Source organism: Rhizophagus irregularis, chromosome 9 (assembly GCF_026210795.1).
Source record: "Rhizophagus irregularis chromosome 9, complete sequence".
Lineage (NCBI taxonomy): Eukaryota > Fungi > Glomeromycota > Glomeromycetes > Glomerales > Glomeraceae > Rhizophagus > Rhizophagus irregularis.
The window spans coordinates 4,781,677-4,803,566 of record NC_089437.1 but is presented as its reverse complement, the minus strand read 5'-3'; the positions used below and the strand labels follow the sequence as shown (position 1 = coordinate 4,803,566).

Genomic DNA, 21,890 nt, shown 5'->3' with positions numbered 1-21,890 from the left:
TTTATATATACAGTCCCCTCTCGATATAACGAACCCTAGGTTCCAGCTGATCAGGGCTTCGTTATAAGCAACTTCGTTAACACTATAACGAATTATTCGGTATTGTATAATGAATTCTTCGGTATAGGAATATCGGTTATACAGATCATGTGACTTGTTGATCTGATTACCGATAATTTAACATTTTTTTTAATCTTTTTTTTATAGGGGTGCTTTCTAAACTTCAAAATAGATGCCTAGAATGAGAAGTAAGTGGGAACTGGGGGGGTTTTTTATATTAATTTCGTTTAAAAACATTTACTAATGTTCTTTTTTTATTTTTTTTATTGTAGGAAACTTCCTGGACTTCGAAATGGACGCTTGAGACAAGAAGTAAGTGGGGAACTCGATTTTTTTTATTAATTTCGTTTAAGAACATTTACTAATGTTCTTTTTTATTTTTTTTATTGTAGGGACTTCGAAATGGACGCTTGGGACAAGAAGTAAGTGGGACAACTCAATTTTTTCTTTTAATTTCGTTTAAGAACATTTACTAATATTCTTTATATTTTTTTTTATTGTAGGGACTTCGAAATGAACGCTTGAGACAAGAAGTAAGTGGGACAACTCAATTTTTTCTTTTAATTTCGTTTAAGAACATTTACTAATGTTCTTTTTTTATTTTTTTATTATAGGGAATGCTTCCTGAAGTGTTCTATATAAAAATGTTTATTATAATTCCTTTTTTTGTAGGAATGCTGTTTAACAATAACTGACTATATAATAAATAAATTATTAATGATATATTAATTTAACTAGGAGTGTCCTTACCCCTGTGATAAATATAAATTAATAACAATTCACATCGAATCCTAATACAACCGAATTAATGTAAATTAATGTAATTCTGCCTAAATATTAAATAAAATAGCCAGAATTATTAATCCTGATACGATCCTGATACAATCCTGATCCATAATTTAAATATAAAACACAGGGGTGATATTTAATGTCATAATGCATCAATATTTATTAATAATTACATTTAATTATAAAGAAATTCTTCGTTATAACTGAAAAAAATTCGTTATAAAAAAAATCCGTTATATCGAGAGGCATTTTTATATAAGAAATTCACACACTTTACTTCGTACTACGTTATACGGTAAATAAATAGTAAACTTCGTTATATCAAGGTTTTTTTCATATTTAAAATCGGTACCACACTGTATGATCCGTTATATCATGTTATTCGCTATATCGAGGTTCGCTGTAGAGAGGGGTGACTGTATATATAATAATAAAAGAATTAATTTGTGATTCATATAAAAAGTAGAGAAATCAATTATTAAAGACCAGAAATAAGTTATATATAGTAATATGGAATCTGAAGATATAGCAAATTAAAGTACTAATTTTTGAAATATAATGTAAACTAAAATATTAGCATAAAATTACACTGTTTGGCCAACTTTTTACTGGAATACTGGAAGTTTAGTAAATATTTTAATCATTAGAGATAACTTAGTTTTCTAAGTACTAAAAGGAAAAATTTTATCAGACTTTCAGTAAAAAGTTGGCCAAATAGTATAATTTTATACTAATGTTTTTAGTTTACATTATATTTCAAAAATTAGTACTTTAATTTGCCACATCTTCAGATTTCATGCTACTTAATTTTTAATAGTTGGTTTCTTTACTTTTTATATAAATTATAAATCATATCCGCCAATTTGCGGAATTTGCCGATCATCAGTTATGTGATGCAGTACTGATTAAAATCGATCAAAACCTGTTCCTACGTAAGAAAAAATGTCAAAAAATATATAAAAAAACTTTTAAGATCTCTCCCAAAATATTTACCTCTTTAACCCGAAGCCAGTAGAAGGAGTTCCTAGAAAAAAAGGAAAAAAATATTATAAAGTTAGTTTATTAAAAAAAAAACAAAAGAAAAACTTTACAAAATTCAGAATATTTAATGATTTAACAAAAAAAAATTAACTGAAAAATAATTAATAATAAATATCAAATAGATTTTAATTAAACAACTAATCAATACATAATCTAAATTCGCTAAAACATCATTATTAATATTTAGAGTTATTTATTTATTGAAAAGATTTTTTTTGAATAATTTTGCTTTCTAAATAAATTTTTTCTATAAACTATAAAAAAAAAATAAAAAAACAGCTCCAAGTTGTATCTAATATAAAATAATTACAAATATACTTGCAAAAATTCTCAACTTACTTGATGTAAAAACTGTTTGAAAAGTTGATGGAGGAGTTGATGGGGAGTTTAATAGGAAATTTACGAAAGAAAAAATTTTTTTTAACGCTACTTTTTGTTGAAGTAATTTCTTAATATCTGTCATATGATTATGTAGCACAAGTGTGATCATTTTTGCAAAACTTAATTTACCTAATTTTTATTAAATTATTGTCAAATTCCTTAATTTAGACGAATTTTGTTAATTCCGCAGATCGGCAGATATGTTAAGATATTTTGTAATATTTTATTAATTTATTAGGCCTATTTTGAAAATTTTAAAATAATTTAAATATATATGTTTATATATGTTTAAAGTATCCTTTCTCTTTTCTGAAATTGGATGTACCAAATATTTCTAATTTTACCAAAAATTTTCAAAAATTTTAATATGTTTAAATATTATATTTGTTTAAATTATTCCTTTTTCCCTTTTCAAATTTTTTAGCTAGAAAGAATATTAAACTAATTACTGTAAAGTCCCGAATATAAGCAACCTTTTTTTGTTATAGGGATGCTTATATTTGGGTAAATTTATATATTTGGTATATTGTAGTATTGGCCAAAATTATCATAGTGTTGGTCAAGGGTGCTTACTTTCGGGTAATATAAAAATCTGGGGGTGCTTATAATTGTGACTTTACGGTATTAGTTTGAAATAATTGGTAATTTAAATCAATATATTTTACTGTAATAATTGCATATAAAATCATATTTAGGTTGCATTTCATAAAACTTGAGACTAGAAAAAATAAACCAATTATAGAAGAATATACAAAGAATTTGGAATCTAAGAAAAATTAAAAATTCCTGTATCCAGATAGTTAAGGAAATTCTTAATGAGAAGCCAATAATCAAATATCATTCTTCTTTTTTAAACAAATTAAAGTTTGATGTCTTTTCAAAAATATCAAATTATATTAGAGATGTAAGGATTTAGCATTAGCTTCATAGCAAGCTGGTATAAGGATATTAAAAAACTTGAAAAGTTAATTATGGTCAGCAAAAATAATGCATATATCAAGATAATGGAATTTTTCTTTTTGAAATATAGTATGATGAAAAACTGGAAATCGTTATTTCTAAAAGGATACAAAAAATTGAGTTTATTTGTCTAATATTCAAAAGTTTTGATATCCTATAATCAATAATCTTATAATATATGTAACTACATTTAATTAGCAGATAAATATATTGTAAAAGTCATATATTAGTTAAAATTATGGAATACAGTTCTGTAATGTCCACTTTAATCTATTCTAAGTATGAATTATTTATATTAATTATGTTCCATTAGCACTAAAAGCATGAAATGAGCTGACTCACGAGCTGATCGACTTTTCAATCGAAAGTGAAGCTGAGCACGATTAAATTCAGTCGATAGCAGCGAAACCCAGCTTGAAATGAAACTCGAGCCGGTGATAAGGTACTGCTCAAGCCAGTAATAGTCAGGCTCGAAAAGCTCGAGCTGACTTGAGTTATCATACAAAAAACGTTGCGAAAATGTTTTTTGTATAATATTATATTAAAAAACGTTTCGCAACATTTTTTTTAATTCTTTAGTAAAAACGTTGCGAAAACGTTTTTTCATATATTATTTTAGAAAAAAATGTTTTGCAACGTTTTTTTAAATTCTTTAGTAAAAAAACGTTGCGAAAACGTTTTTTTTATCTAATATTAAAAACGTTTCGCAACATTTTTCTAAATTTTTAATAAAAAACGTTCGCGAAAACGTTTTTTTCACTATATTATATTAGAAAAAAATGTTTCGCAACGTTTTTTTAAGTTCTTTAATAAAAAAACGTTGCGAAAACGTTTTTTCACTATATTATATTGGAAAAAACGTTTTGCAACGTTTTTTAAGCTTCTTTAATAAAAAACGTTGCAAAAATGTTTTTTTCACTATATTATATTGGAAAAAATGTTTTGCAACGTTTTTTTAAATTCTTTAGTAAAAAACGGTGCGAAAACGTTTTTTCCACTATATTATTTTAGAAAAAAACATTTTCGCAACGTTTTTTTAAATTCTTTAGTAAAAAAACATTGTGAAAACGTTTTTTTCACAATATTATATTAGAAAAAAATATTTCGCAACGTTTTTTTAAATTCTTTAATAAAAAAACGTTGCAAAAACATTTTTTTCACAATATTATTTTAGAAAAAAATGTTTCGCAACATTTTTTTAATTCTTTAATAAAAAAACGTTGCGAAACGTTTTTCTGAAGATAAAGCTCAAGCCTGGCTTGGCTCGAACCATGAAAATCATGGCTCGGCTCGGCTCACTTTAGCTTCGAACATTTTTATACGCTTATCTGGCTTAGGCCAGAATTTTTTTTTTGAAGCTGAGCCGAGCCAGATCATTTCGGCTCGGCTCAAGCGTCATGCGGAGCTTTAATTAGCACAAGTATAAAAGCTTCATAATGTACAGCAGATTAATTATACTTATATTTATCATTTGTATGAACTTTATTACCTAAATGTAAAAAGTAATGATATGATTCACGAATCAAAGATTTCTGGAACTGTGTATAGTATAACAGATAAGTGCAGTAAAATTAATCTTGTTATCACGTTCACAAAATATATTATATATTATATTATATAATATTATACCATATTATACTATAATCAGGAGGTATTGATATAATGCTAATATAGCTGATATAATGAGTTGCTTGGACTTATTAATTTTATTTGTTTACTAATTTCTATTTTTAAAGTATATATACCTGGTTTAATAAATTACATGATCATAAATATAAGAAATAAGAATGGAATTCATAAAACCTTAAAGGTAAATTTTTATATGAAAAAAGTAAATAGAAATACGATTAGAACTTAATATAATAAACCCTTTAATTTACTGAAAAAATTTGGTGTCTTTAATAAAGATTTAATATGTAATTATTTTTAGAAGGTTATAAGGTTGCAACTATTACAACATACATACAACACTTTTGTTGTAATTACAACACAATATTATAATTATTATATAGTATTATAATTACTACTAGTATTGTAATTATTATATAGTATTGTAATTATTTCCAATTATATAAATATGTATTATTATATATTAATTATTTCTTTTATGATGATATTTGTTCTATAAAAACTTATTTTTGTAATTTTTATTTTTCAAAAAGGAAATTTTTGAACAATCATAAGTGTTGTAATATTACAACACTTTAACTTTAAAAGTAGTAATAGGTTGCAACCCTTACTATTACAACACAAGGTAGTAATTATCAATTACATACTACATCTTTAGTCTTTAAATTCATACAGTTTATACATTTAGCATTTTTGGAATAAAAATCACAATATCTTAGATGTAATTTTGAATTTATAGTATAACTGTTAAATATATAGTAAAATTAAACAGAATTTTAAAATGTAACTTGTAATTATAAGATAAAATTTATGATTTTGTAAAATTTATTATACTATTTTTAGTTATAAGTTTATTATACAGATATATAAAATTTCATTATACAGACATGTAAAATTTATTATACTTTTTTTAATATAAGTTTATTATATAGATATGTAAAATTTCATTACATAGACATATAAAATTTATTATACTATTTTTAGTATAAGTTTATTATACAAACATTATAGTAACATTACACAGACATGTAAAATTCATTATACAGGTATGTACAATTTTATTATACAAACATGTAAAATTTAAAAAATAAATAAATATAAAATATGTAAAAAAGAATTTTTTAAGAATATCCATATAATATAAAAATTATAAAATAAAGTAAAGATCAGAAAGGATGGGTGGTTAGGGGCAGAAGGTGAGATAAATTAAAGTTATTTTTTTTATTTTTTTTTTTATCAAAAAATAATATATATATCTGTAATTATTGATCAATTTTGAACTTATTTTAAATAGGAACTTTTTTACTTTTTTTTAAAATAATTATATCTAAAAATTAGACCAATTTTAAGAAATAAAAAGTATCAAATGTATAAAATAAATTATGTTTTATATAATCTATAAGTTCTACTTAATTATAAATATTACTGAATTTATAACATCAGGAAATTATATAGTGCGAAAAGTTGCGCAAGTTTACACATCATAATATTTCGTAAGCTTCCAGACCCGCCGCAAGTTTGCGTAAGCGTAATATTTTGTAACTTTTTAAAATATTTCGAAATATTACGATATGCAAAGCTTCGTAATTTTACGATTTGTAATATTCCGTAATTTTGCAGTTCGCAATATTTCGTAATTTTACATAATATTTTGTAAGTTTTCAGACCCGCCGCAAGTTTGCGTAAGCATAATATTTTGTAACTTTTTAAAATATTTCGAAATATTACTGTATGCAAGGCTTCGTAATTTTACGATTCGTAATATTCCGTAATTTTACTGCGTAATACTTCGCAACTTTTTAAAATATTTTGAAATTCTATGATGCGTAATGTTCCATAATTTGACGATTCGTAATATTCTATGATTTTACACAACTTAATATTTCGTAATATTTCAAAATATTTCGATAAATAATACTTCATTTTCTGTACTATAAGTTTATATAATGTATGTTTTATTAGATATAATCATAAAAAATTACAAGTATTTATTAATATATACAGAATACATAAAAGTAAAAAAAAGAAAGAGTAGAGTAACAATATTATTAGACGTAAAAAGAAGAGAAACAGCTATAGTAACGTTAGTATTAGATATAAAGATAAAAGAAATATTGTTATTATTGTTAGTATTAAGGTAAAAAGAGTTAAAGAAACAGTAAAAGGAGTAAAAGAAACATGGATATTATCGTTAGTATTAAAGTACAAGTAAAAAGAAATAAAGGAAACGTAGATAGTATTGTTAGTATTACGACATAAAGTAACAAAGAGGTAAAAAAAACGCGTTAATATTAAAATAATTAGTATTAATAAATAAATATTTCTATACCTGCAAAGTAATTGAACAAAAGAATAAAGAAATAAAGAGAAAGGAAAAAATAAACATGTTGTTAGTATTGTTAGTATTGTTAGTATTAAAGTACAAGTAAAAAGGAATAAAGGAAACATGGATATTATTGTTAGTATTACGATACAAAATAACAAAGAGGTAAAAAAAAATGAAAATAATTAGTATTAATAAACAAATATTTCTATACCTGCAAAGCAATAAATTATGAAATATATGTAAATATATTGTATATAATTAAAGAAATAATAGAAAGAAGAGACAAAAAAATTAAAAATATTGAACAAAAGAATAAAGAAATAAGAAACAAAAATAAATAAGACAAAAACGCGTGCATGATTAAATGATTAAATGATTAAATCACATGCAAGGATCAGCCTAATTTGATTGGCCAGAAAATACGATATCGTAAAATTACGGAAATCCGCATTTTAAAAAATCACAGAAATTGTATATGCACAATTACTAAATATTATCCCCTCGTGATAAATTAAAAATTATCAACACAAATTCAACCCAAATTTAACAAATTTAACGAAATTTGGCCAAAATTAACAAATTTTTACCAGAATTATCAACACAAATTGAACACAAATTGAACACAAATTTCAGCCACGATTTATTTATGTCACACCCGTGTTGTTAAGAATTAATAACCATTTTATTTATTAAAACTATATTAATTATGGTAAAAAAAATGCTATTACGTGCGATATATATATAAAATAATATTTATTTCCTATGCAACCCATAATTCTCTAATAAACTATTTACATACCGACCTTTCTCCTCCGTGTTATAAGAGTCAATAGAAAGTATATCATCATCAGCTATGCCATCATTGGCCGCACCATCGTTGGCCGCATCATCGTTAGCCGCACCATCATTAGGCCTACCATCGTTACACCCTATCATCAGCCGCACCTGCTCTATCGTCAGCTGCTCTATCACCACCATCATCTACATCATTACCATCATGAGAATCATCGTCCGAATGTGTAAATTTATCCCTATTTTCCAACTTTTGCTAAAAATCAATAAATAAATAAATAAACTGTAATTCAAATAATTCACATTTTGCAAATTGTAAATTAAAAACTTACTAAGTTGTTGATTATCTTCGACTTCATTATACTTTCGCTCATTTGAATGTTTTGATTATTAGGATTTAAGTACGTTTCACATATGCTAATCGCATACGCTATTTGTGTTTTTGAGGGATTTTTATTTTCTTTTCGCAACTTATCGATTATCAGCGACATATATGTCGTAGGCTTGCCCATCTTTAACCTTTTTAAATAGGTTGTTGTAACATCTTTTCACCTCCGCCTTACTCTTCCATTCCTGAATCTTTGACGGACTAGCCTGAGTGTTAATAAACGGTAATTTATGCCGTCCGCTTTGAAAACAGAATACATAACGTCTTTGACTCTAGACGTGAACGTCCCTCGTATGCTTCTATGTTATTGTACTAACTATTAAAAAAAATGTTAGTATGAAATTTAATAAAATTCATAATTGCTTTAACTTACAGTCGGGGTAATTTTTTTTTTGAAAAAAATAATCCATTGATTTTTTTTGAACTGGCGTATAAATTCCGGATTTTCGTCTTTTAAATATTTTTCGGTAGCGAGTTTGTACTCGTTTTCCTTGCGAAGGATAAACAAAATTTTCAAATAAAATTTTCGACACCTTCTTAACGAGCTCCTAATCAAACGAGGTTAGCATTTCAGGTTTACATTAAATAATATTCATCTTTATTACCTTTACATACTCCGGATCTATTGTATTATTATTATTTTTGTTATTATCGTTGAGCTTTTTTCTATGCTCGAGAGACGGGTTTCGAGATTTTTTTGTCCGGTGATAAGAACTTCAAGCTTAGAAATTATCTGCGAATTGGTTCTTAATAGTTTTTCTATTGTTTTTTTATTAACTTTAACAATAAAATATAATTTAACTATATATTATATAATTTCTTTTATAAAGAATATGATACATATCATGTCATATATACCATCAACGCTATCATCGGATATTCTCACTCGCTTCTCAGCTTCGCTACCCTCAGTACTACGTTTTGAAAATCTTTCATTATCATCAATTCTTCGTTTCTCGCCACGCTTTGTAGCCATTATGATAATAAATTTGAAATGAAAATATGAGAAAAAGGAGGAAATATATGAGAAAAAAGAGGAAATATATGAGAAAAAAGAGGAAATATATGAGAAAAAGGTGAACTAGAAAATTCGAAAAGGATGAGGAAAAAGGGGGAAATACATGAATCAGAAATTCAGAAAAAGGAGGCAAGCTGTCATAAGGTAATTTCCGCCATTCTATACTAAAAAAGAAAAAAAACTTGCGAAATATTGCGAAAAATGGATGAACTAATGCGAAATATTACGAAAAATGAATGTACTAATGCAAAAATTTTGCATCGTGATATTACGAAAAAATATTGTAACACTTTCATAAGAGAACTTTAAAAAAAACTCGTAAAAGACATAAGACAATCGAAATATTAATCAAATCCAATTTATAAAAAAATAACATGTTACACATGTTGGGGCTTTTATGCATGGAAAAAAAAGTTGCAGCCAGTGAACTCATTTGGCTGATCAGATTGATAGTGATCTTGAGCGCTTATAACCTGATTATCGCATAAATTTGTGGCTGATCATCCGTCCATTATTGTAAAAGTGATTTGCCGTGTTAAGCCAATAAATTTGCGGCTGATTATCAGATGATTAGCCGATTGAATAAGCCATCCGAATTCTTACAGCCCGTTACAGCAAATTCAAAATATGCAAAACACTCAGCACTTTTGCTGTCAGATTCACTTGGCAGGTTGCCGGCAAATTGAAATAGTAAATAAAATAATAAACAATATTTATATGGTAAATCATAGACTTGTTACATTTATTTTTAGATTTGCCAACCCACGAACTCGGCAAGTTCCCGACAGCAAAATTGCTGAGTGTTTCGCATATTTTAAATTTTGCTATAATGCGTAAAATTGCGAATGATTCCACGATATTAGCCACCAGATTCTTACAGCCAGTTCCATTCATTAATGCGTAAATTTGCATAGTCGTGTCTATTCAAATAACTCAATCAATTGTAATCCATTCAATTAATTCATTAAATTTTTACAATGAATTTGCAATATAATTTTATTAGCACACATAATCTCATATAAATTAAATAGTGAATTGATACTTTTCATCAAATTTGACGCGTTAATTTAGTAACATGAGTTTCAAATGCCCCCTTTGTATGCGAATATTCAGTTAACGCTTTGCATATACTCAACACGCCCAAAAATGCTTAAAAAATGTAGAAGTAGAAGTAGAAGATGATGATAATAATAATGATAGTGAAAAATATAGCAGTGAAATGGATACAAGAAGTAATCTAAGTAGTGAATATGAAAATGATAAAGTTGAGGTAATTATGTTATTCCAGATTATTCTTTTTAAAGAAAAAGCTCAATAATTATGTTATTCCAGATTATTTTTTTTAAAGAAAAAGCTCAAATTATACTAACTCATTTTGGTTTATAATTTTAGGTGGATGATGATAATAATGTACAAAATATGTCATTTGACAGTATTGGAAGTGCAATATCAGAGATGAGCCTTGAAGATAGTAACTTTGAAAATATATTAGATTCATCTGAAGAGCCTGAAATTTTTGAAGAACCCAAAAATCTCAATACCAAAACTTGCACAGAATTTCCTAATGATGCTTATAAAGATCTAATGTTATTAGTAACGAAATATAAAATAAACAATAAAGGTGGTAATGAAATAATACGTTTTTTTAATAAACATTCAAATCTTACAGAATCACCATTACCAAAAAATATTGAACAGGGACGAGCATTTATGAATAATATGCAGTTTTCTAATTTAGAATTTAGTAAAGTTCTTATAACAAAACATAAGGATAAAGATTATTTTCTTTATTATCAAAACTTAATACAGTGCATCAAAAATATCTTAACTGTTCCCTGACATAACACAAAATTTTGCGCTATCTTACGAAAACTATGAGGTAAATAGTAAATATTAGTTAATTCAATAATTTAAATAATATTTATTTTAATTTATTTATATTATTTTATAGTATAATAGAGAAAGTATTTACAGTGAACAAAACACTGGAAAATGGTGGAAAACTACGCAAGAATCCTTACCTACTGGTTCCAAATTATTATCAATTATTTTATATTCTAATGCAACAACTACAGATACGTTAGGAAAAAGTCAGTTGCATCCAATATATATTTCATTAGGCAATATCCCAATATGGCATCGTAATAAACAGGATGCAAAGCAACTTTTGGGATATTTACCAATTTTAGAAGCTGCAAATAAAGATCTGGTTCGTGATACCTTTCATAAATCTTTACGTCATTTACTAGAACCAATTATTTTATTAAAAGATGGTATAGACCTTTTTATAAATAATGAAAATACCTGGTTTTATCCTAGAGTTTCAACTATTATTGCAGATTGCAAGTTTTTGTTTAGTTTATAAATCCTCCAATTCAAGCCTTCCATGTCACTCCTGTTTAATTAAAAGGGACAATCTTGCAAATATAAACTTATCGGTTAATGATGTAATACTAAGAACTCATGATGAAATGCGTAAATATTTTGAAAATGATACACAAAAATCTGTTTGCATAGAATCTGTACCTAATTTTTTTTGGGATTTGCCGTAAGTATGCAAAAGTAGAAATAATTATAATAACATATATATATATTAATTATAAATATTTATATTATCAAGGAATATAAATATCTACTTGGCTACTGTTCCTAATAGAATGCATCATTTAGATTTGGGTTTATTTCGTTATCAAATTATCTTCACGTGCGATATCTTAAAATTGCAACATGTTAATGGTAATAAATTAGTTGAAGAAGTAGATCGCCGTCTAGCAGCAATTCCACGTTTTCCCGCCATTAAAATTTTTTCCAATGGACTGCAGTCAATTGCAAGATTAACTGCTAATGAATATCGAAGTTTGATGAAAGTCATGATATTTGTTATTGATAATTTATATGATGAAAATAATAACGAAGTAGATAATTTTGTAAATAATGATGATCTTGTGAAATTGTACGAATATTGGAATGAAATGTATATTTTAAGTAGATATGAAGAATTTAGTGAAAGTGACTTGGAGAAATTTAATGTATGTATTAAAATTTTAGTAAAATCGAAAATTTAAATTAAATAAATTAAATTAACATTTAAATTTTAGGATGCAATACATAGATGGGCGCGGATGTTTGTCAAGGCTTTTAAATTTGTTTCTCCTTCCAATTTGAAGTTGCCTAAATTGCATTCATGGGTTTATCACATTATTGACTCAATACGATCTTATGGCGCAATAAATGGCTATACCACAGAAACTTACGAAAGTCTCCACAAATATTTTGTTAAAATACCCTACCGAATTAGCAATAAAAAAGATGTCGAACCTCAGCTTTTACGAACTGTAAGTATTTGGAAATTTATTTATTGTATATATTTATTATATAACTTAAGATGGAAATTAAATTAATAGATAAAACGTCAAGCAATATCTATTAGAATGTCTCAACATTCAGTGAATCCGGCAAAAACACCTCGCACTTGTAAATTTTCTGCAAGACTCTTTGATTTCTCTTTACAAGATGCAAATACATTTTTTAATGAAAAAAAAGATTCCGTAGACAATAAAATGCAGACCGGTTTTGCTAGATTTATAAGTTGTCTGGATTCATATCTAGATTTACTTGATGGGTTCACAATTATTGGTGAAACCCGAATAAATATATACGGATCGGTAACACTGGAAAATGGTGCCATAATGCGTGCTACAAACAGGTATCATAATAAAGTATGGTTTAGCGACATAGCTATTTCAATGGATTCTGAAGAATCAAATGATTATATATCAGACAAAGGACTTTGTTATGGACAGGTATTTTTCCAATTTATGTAATAATTTATTATAAAGTATTAATAAATATTTATTATTTATAGGCCTTATTGTTAGCAGAAGTATTAACAGACCCACCGCTAAATCTCGCATTAATTCAATGGTACGATTTTAAATCTAAAAGGAACCCATATTTATATGGATGTCCTCACTTAAAATTGATAGAATTATATAACTTTGTAGCTATAGAGTCTATACATGGTGTCGTTCACATAGTACCCCGATTTGATAAACAAAATGAATATTTCGTAAATAAATATATTTTTTAGTCACTTGATATAGGAGTTTTGATTTATTTTAATAAAATTATATCCTTAAAGAATTTATGGTCACGTTTCCCATATCATAAATAAAATGCAGATTTATTTATTTAATTATTAACAACACGGGTGTGACATAAATAAATCATGACTGAAATTTGTGTTCAATTTGTGTTCAATTTGTGTTGATAATTCTGGTAAAAAATTATTAATTTTGGCCAAATTTTGTTAAATTTGTTAAATTTGTGTTGAGTTTGTGTTGAATTTGTGTTGCGTAATTTTTTATTTATCACAAGGGGATGATATTTAGTAATTGCATGTACGACGTACAAGATTTTTTTTTATGATTTTTTTAAGAAATGTACGCAAAATATTTAATCAGAATATAATTGTTTTATTTTTAAATATGATATATTGATGATTTTTTTTTAAAAAAAAAATTGATTTTTTTAAAATTCAATAGAATGTGCTAATAATAAATTGGTTTATTTTTAAATATAATATATTGATATTTATATTTAAATAACCAAAACATGTACATGATTTTTAATTATTTTTAATTGAAATCAAACTAAGATTTTTTTTTAAAAAAAATTAAAATAAATTAAGTGATTTATATTTATATTTAGAATCATGATATTTATATTTAGATAATCCATATCCGCATGAGATTTAATTAATATGTTTAATGATGAAAAGTCTAATAAATTAAATTTTAATTGAAACGAGAAATAAAATCAAACCAAAGAGGTATTGTTCAAATTTTATTTAAAGTGACATTTTACGACTTTCTTTCAATTTTTACTCATCCCAAAATCAAATTATAAAAATCAAATCTAATCTAATAATGCCTCACCACACACGTCGTCGTTCCCACTATAACGTCCATTGGAACTGGGCTATGATGGACGAACTTGTTGACATACGCCGAGACAGAAACCGCGCCTACCACAATATTAATCGGTGAGCCGCCAAGATTTTTGGGACTCTGTTGCCAATAGGTTCATATGACTAATATCTATAATTTCTTTAAGAAAGAATTTAAATTCAAATTAACCAATCCATTTAATTGAATCAGAATAAATAGAATATTTCGAACGAGGGTTTCCGGGCAACAGTGCAGCCAAAAGTGGAGGAACCTCGACAGGGATTACCATGTAAGTAAATAAATAAAATTACATTCATATAAATTAAATGTATTTACCGAATATTTAAACTGATTTTGATATTTAGAACTATGTCCTTTATCGTAATGGTAACCCTGGGCGGCGGCTGTGGACGCGTACTGGCGCAAGATATTATCGCGAATTTAGAATGAGATTTTGGGAGAGGCCGGGTAATTATACTATAATAAAATTTATAATTAATATTTACGTTCATGTTTTAAATTTGATAAATTTGATCAATTTTAGTCACGCGTGATGATCGTAGGGCAAGGAGAAACTTACCTACGTATCGTAGAAGAAGATAATTATTTTTATTTTTTTATTATTTATTAAGTGAGTAGCTGAGGCCCAGTCCGTACCAAATATCGGCTGGAGACTCACGTTTTTTTTGGGCTGTGACTGATACTGACGTCCACGCCGTACAGCCTGGGTACTATTTTATAAAATAGTAGCGAACAAGTATCAAATGTGTATTTTTTTTATTAAGTTATAATAAAAATTAGAATTTACTTTAATTTTTAACATAAAAATTGTAAATAATAAAAAATTCGTAAATAAAAATAAATTTGCTTTCCCAAACTTAAAAAAAAGGTGTTTATATAAAAGAAAAGGTGTTTATATTATTTTTGATTATTCAATAGTATCACATGCCCCTTGTATACATTCTACTGCATATGCAGTTTACAATCTCGTAAATTTTCGAAATATTTCAACCGTAATATTACGCAGGTTTACAGTTTCGTAAATTTTCGAAATATTTTAACCGTAATATTACGCAGGTTTACAGTTTCGTAAATTTTCGAAATATTTCAACCGTAATATTACGCAGGTTTACAGTTTCGTAAATTTTCGAAATATTTTAACCGTAATATTACGCAGGTTTACAGTTTCATAAATTTTCGAAATATTTCAACCGTAATATTACGCAGATTTACAGTTTCGTAAATTTTCGAAATATTTTAACCGTAATATTACGCAGGTTTACAGTTTCGTAAATTTTTGAAATATTTTAACCGTAATATTACGCAGGTTTACAGTTTCGTAAATTTTTGAAATATTTCAACCGTAATATTACGCAGGTTTACAGTTTCGTAAATTTGCAGAATATTTTGACCGTAATATTGCGTAAATCTTACGATATTGAAAACTTACGTAATATTTTAACCGTAATATCACATAAATCTTACAAAATTGTAAACTTACGTAATATTTTGAAATTTTTCGAAATATTATGCCATAAACTTTCGTAAACTTACAAAATCGTAAACTTACGCAATTTTTCGCGCTATAAAATTTCCTGATGAAGGTAAAATATATATGATTTAAAAATGTAACTAGAAAAGTAGTAAAATTATTTAGTAGAAGGAAAATTTGGAGTAAAGTAAATTTACATATAAATCTTAAAAATTTTACAGTGACGGGTGACCTCTATTAGAAGTAAGCGGAATCCTTTAGATAATTATTATTTCTGGCATTAAAAAGTATTTTTTGTAATTATCAAATATTATTGAAAAATAAAATATGCATCACATGATTTTTTTGAGTGAACAGATGTACTAATTTTTTAATAGCATAAAGTAAAAAAATTAGCATAGATTAAATGAAATCAATTAATAAAGTTCACTCTACAATTCAGATTTATATTTTTATTTATTACCTGCTGATATTACAACTATTTTCAAACCACTTAATTCATTTTTTGACTGCATATGCTGTTTTATACTTGCCGTTCATTTAAATAGAATGGAACTCCCATCCCATTCTAAATCCCAAATAAATGCATATTTTGTATATTCCAATTATTTAATGCAATAAAAGGTTATTTTTTATTAAAATATAAAATAAAATTTATAGATGTTAATTACAAACCTTTTCAAGTTCAATTTTGTCATAATATTATTTTTATCTATTATCCTTCAAAATTTATTGATAGCTAAAGAAGTTTTCTCATCCTGCTAAAGAGAAAATAGCAATTAGCATAAAATAATTTAATCTTGAAATTACTAAAGAATTAAACATTATGGCAATAACATGTAAGAGCATTCAAAGGAAAACATAGTTTACTATTACTGGCCAAGACATAGTCAGCCAGTTACTTGAAGGTATTAATATGTCACATTATCATCTCAAGACTAAAATGTATTCTAACTCTTAGTTCAAAGGTGCTGAGAGAAGGCATAGTTTACTATCACTGGCTAAAATATAGTCAGCCAGCTACTTAAGAATTGTTAACATATCACAATATTATCTTAGAATTGGAACATATTCTAGTCTTTAAACATATGAAATTGCTCCATTTCAATTATTCATACTTAACTTCAAGAGTGTCCAAACAATCTCTTGCTTTTTTTGTATAATCCTTATAAACAGATAATATTTCTAATCCTTTTTTATAACTCCTATAAACTTATTATTTAAAAAACTGTTCTGTGTTTGCCTGTATTATAAAAAATTTAATAATGACTAATTCAAATTAGTTTTGAAGAACTCTTTTATTATTTTTTGCACTGATAACTTACTTGTAGATACTGATGTGAATATGCTCAATTCAGAATAAAGTTTTATTTGTCTAAGGGGATGGCCAGAAATGACGTAATTTAAATTTTAGGATTTTTGACCTCCTCTTTCCAATGTCATTATTCATTTTAGGAAATGTAAAATTAAAGCACAATTCTGACTAGAATTATATTAACTACAAATGTCTAAAAATAGAAGGTGTATAACATCATCATAGTCTTAATCCCCCTCCCTCCTTTAGGAAATGACATCATTTCTGGCCATTCCCTAAAGTGTATTAGCTGAAGACATTTTTCTGTCTGCATGTATAATCAACTATAAAATGTACAGTCAACCCTTGTTTATATAACGAACTCTAGGTTCCAGACCTCAACTTCGCTATAGAGCTATAGTGAAGATTTTAAGAGATTTGATTGGTTAATTCATTATAACAAGGAGAGGGAAATTTATTATAATTGTCTGAAAAATTCACTTATATCAAGGGTTCACTATATCAAGGTTTAACTGTATTATTGAATTTTGATCATATATTAATTATTATTATATCAAATTTTCAGTAATGCATAATTAATATTCTTTATTAAAATTATAGTAATAAATTGAGCTTTTTTTCTTCAAGAAGATTGTTAATAGAATTAGTATTATATGTTATATAAACATTATATTTTGATTTGATATGTTAAACAAGTGCTTTGGAAGGACCCCGGACATTACATATATAACTCACATTTGAGTTTTAGCAAATTCAATCAAAATTAGGTTAAACTCATAATTTTAGATAGAGCAAATTGATTGAAAATTAATTAATAGTCATAATTATGAGTTTTAGCAAATTGTGTTGATTTTACACAGTCATATTTTATATTTGAGCAAATTGGTACTTTTTTTAAAATTTAACTTATCCTTTTTTTTAACTTTTATAGATAATATTTTTAAAAATATTAGTTTCGGGGTCCGGGTTATATTTTGGCCAAAATTAAGTATAATTCCGGCCAAAATTAAGCATAATGCAGGCCAAAAACCATCCGATTAGTTTCGCAACATTTTATTTTTTAATAATTATTTATATTTAATTTATTATTTTTATTAATTATTATTTTATCTATAATCTACATGTTTTTAATTATAAATTATAAAAATTGACAGTTTAATTTATACAGGAACCCAGATATTACATATACAACTCAGAGAGTAACTTTTTAGCAAATTGGCCTAAATTTCAAAAAAAAATCACGTTTTTTGCGATTATCTTGGCATCCAATGGTCCAATTTATGTGAACTTTTTTTTGTTTTGTAGCCCTCATCAAGCTCTACAAAATAAAAAAAATCCTCATGAATCGGATCACTGGATGCCGAGATAATTGTAAAAAACTGAAAATAAAAAAGGGTCTTTTTTTGGCAAAAAGTCAATTGTTATTAATTATTTATTTTTTTATTGATAATAAAAAAAAAGATTGTTAATTTTGGTAAATTGACAATTAAATTTACTGATCTACAAATAATTTTAATAAACTGAAATTATATTAGTTTTATTAAGCAAATTTAAACCTATATTATTTAAAATTTTACTATAACTCATATTTTAAGTTTTAGCAAATTAGTATAAATTTAAAATATAATAATTTGATTTTTAGCAAATTAGATCTATTTTAGCAGGAGCAAAAAGTGCTAAATTTATGCAGATCAGTTATGAATTATATATGTGATGTCTGGGGTCCTACTTTGGATAAGACTCCAGAATCCTAAATATTTTTTATACAACTTATATTAGAGTTTACGTAGAGTTTGTATATTAATTCTAGACAGAATTGCATATTTTAGGGATATCATATCCACCGATCTGCGGAATTAACAAAATTCGTCTAAATTAAGGAATTTGACAATAATTTAATAAAAATTAGGTAAATTAAGTTTCGCAAAAATGATCATAACAGATATCAAGAAATTACTTCAACAAAAAGTAGTGTTAAAAAAATTTTTTTCTTTCGTAAACTTCCTATTAAACTCCCTATCAACTCCTCCATCAACTTTTCAACCAGTTTTTACATCAAGTAAGTTGAGAATTTTTGCAAGTATATTAGTAATTATTTTATATTAGATACAACTTGGAGCTGTTTTTTTTTTTTTATAGTTTATAGAAAAAATTTATTTAGAAAGCAAAATTATTCAAAAAAAATCTTTCAATAAATAAATAACTCTAAATATTAATAACGATGTTTTAGCGAATTTAGATTATGTATTGATTAATTGTTTAATTAAAATCTATTTGATATTTATTATTAATTATTTTTCAGTTAATTTTTTTTCGTTAAATCATTAAATATTCTGGATTTTGTAAAGTTTTTCTTTTGTTTTTTTTTAATAAACTAACTTTATAATATTTTTTTCCTTTTTTTTCTAGAAACTCCTTCTACTAGTTTCGGGTTGAAGTGGTAAATATTTTGGGAGAGGTCTTTAAAGTTTTTTTTATATATTTTTTAACATTTTTTCTTATATAAGAACGGGTTTTGATCGATTTTAATCGGTACTGCGCCACATAATTGATGATTGGTAAATTCCGCAAATCGGCGGATATGTTTTCAAATTTTGTTATTGTATATACCCTATATATTTTAAGTGGTCAAGTAATTGGATTTTAATGAATTTAGACTTATTGGATTTGTCTCAATAAGACAATAAAATTGTATTTTTAGTATTGATATTGACTGAGTTATTACTAAAAATGCACGTTATCTCTGAGTTGTATGAGAATATTTAGAATCCTAGAACCCTGTTTATTTATAAGATAGGTCACCAAAAATCTAAGGTAAAATTTATAATTGAGAATTTTTAAAGATTCTACTATATATAGATAAATTACACCTAAAAAAGGAAATATTACACTAAGTTGTTATGATTTTTTTCCTTTTTAGATCAATTAACCAATAGGATTGCTGGTAAAATTACTAGTAAATTTGAAATTTTTTTCAGAGACTCTATTAAAAATAAGCAAGATCTTGCTTTAGATATTACAATAGCTTCTATTACCTAATGTTAATCAATATATTAATTTTTATCAAAGATTTCAATAAGGAGTAAGTCTAATTTATGATCATATGCAATAAATCATTAATAATAATTAAATTTTCAGATGAAAAAGCAAAAGAAATGTATGATGCTATTAAAGAAGAAGAAAGTATACAGATTTTAGGTCATTTAATATGAGTCCCAGCATCAAGTTATTTCTTTGCTCTTATATTTTTGGAGAATATTGTGTCTATAACTAATAAAATTATTTCTCTATCTATATCACTCCCACTTATACAGATTATGTAATAGATTATTTCCTGCAAAAGGACTTTCTTGAGATGAGATAATTTTGAACTTATATAAAGAATTCTGAAATTAACAACAGAGTAAAAGAAATAAGACAAGTTGAGGCTTTCAATTCACAATTACTGCTATACCTCATTTTTACAACATTCCATTCCACCTTATATTCAAGAAATTTGTTACTTAATGCATTATAATAAAGGTGTTTCAATTTTTTTATCACTAGAACAATATTATGCCAAGCATTAAGAATTCGGATGCCATTGCCAGAAAATTTATTCGATATACTGTGCATTGTATCTCAGCATGTGACAAAAATCTGGTGACAGAAATTTATACAATGATCATGATTTTCTTGGCAAAATATCAAATGTACGGAAAGAATCAAGAAAGGTAATATTTCTGCTTTATCTTTGAGCATCTATAGAGCCAGAAAAATGATTAACATCATGATGGCGATTTCTAAAATCAAGCTAAGAAATCAAACAAACTAACTTTGCTATTACTTTGCAGAATATACTCTTGATTGATTGTTAATATTGTTGAGGTTAATAGTGGTAAGTTTGAATATTTGTTTTAATCCCTTTTTTTGCTTTACTCGCACAAGGCGGATAAAAGGATTCACTAAATAAAGCTTCACCTTTTTATAAGATTGTAGTGCATTTAAGGATTGATTTTCGGAATAAATCTATGGAAAAATTACGTTATTATGATTCATCACAATATTAGATCAACGGATACTCCTTAAAATTATAATAGGCACTGGGATTGTATTCCTGGATCAACAAGGAGATCTCTTTTACATATAAAAGCTTGAGTATATATGAAAAGTTTTGAGAATAAATGATATAATGGTAATGACTTATTCCCATAATACATGGTGAACTATCCTAATGATACTGTGCATTTATTGAAATTTTATCCCCAGATGAAAAAATGATCAAGAAATATTAGAATACAAACACAATCCCATGCTCTCCTCAACACATACTAGATATTGATATGTAAATATATTGCATTTAATATGTAAATAAAAAAAATATATTTTTGTTCATATTGCAGAATAATATCTTTTACTGCCTTAACTATCAATCTGCCATTTGCCATATGTCCAAACGAATTGCTGAGACTATTACAGGGATTGATAATGCCATATCTGAAGCTATATGTGAGAATCGACCATACAAAAACGTCAACGATCTTATTAAAAAGAACCAAAAGTACAAAAATGCACATCGGAGAGTTAGAACAGCTGGCAAATTGCTCATTTATTCCTTTCTAAATAATGATCATGATTTAATGTTGTTATTCACACTCACATAATAATACTGATACAGAAGTGGTTAAAACATAGTACGTGTATATTGAATATTCTTATATAATACAATCAATATACTTGTTCTATAATAAAAAATTTTGGATGACGTAAG

At 26.0% G+C, this 21,890-nt stretch overlaps 2 protein-coding genes across 2 annotated transcripts; one reads left to right on the top strand and one right to left on the bottom strand.

The window, feature by feature from the left end:
* Positions 1 to 109: 109 nt before the first annotated feature.
* On the top strand, positions 110 to 755 carry OCT59_030112 (uncharacterized protein; the record flags this gene model as incomplete). The annotated part of the gene is made up of 6 exons (XM_066146445.1): positions 110 to 121; positions 241 to 248; positions 333 to 372; positions 453 to 482; positions 564 to 593; positions 675 to 755. The coding sequence occupies 6 exons, from the start codon at positions 110 to 112 to the stop codon at positions 753 to 755; spliced, it is 201 nt and encodes a 66-aa protein (XP_065995086.1).
* Positions 756 to 8,108: 7,353 nt separating this feature from the next.
* Positions 8,109 to 8,490, bottom strand: OCT59_030111 (uncharacterized protein; the record flags this gene model as incomplete). Its single annotated transcript, XM_066146444.1, has 2 exons — positions 8,109 to 8,234; positions 8,311 to 8,490. 2 exons carry the CDS (start codon positions 8,488 to 8,490, stop codon positions 8,109 to 8,111), a joined length of 306 nt encoding a protein of 101 aa, XP_065995085.1.
* Positions 8,491 to 21,890: the final 13,400 nt, after the last annotated feature.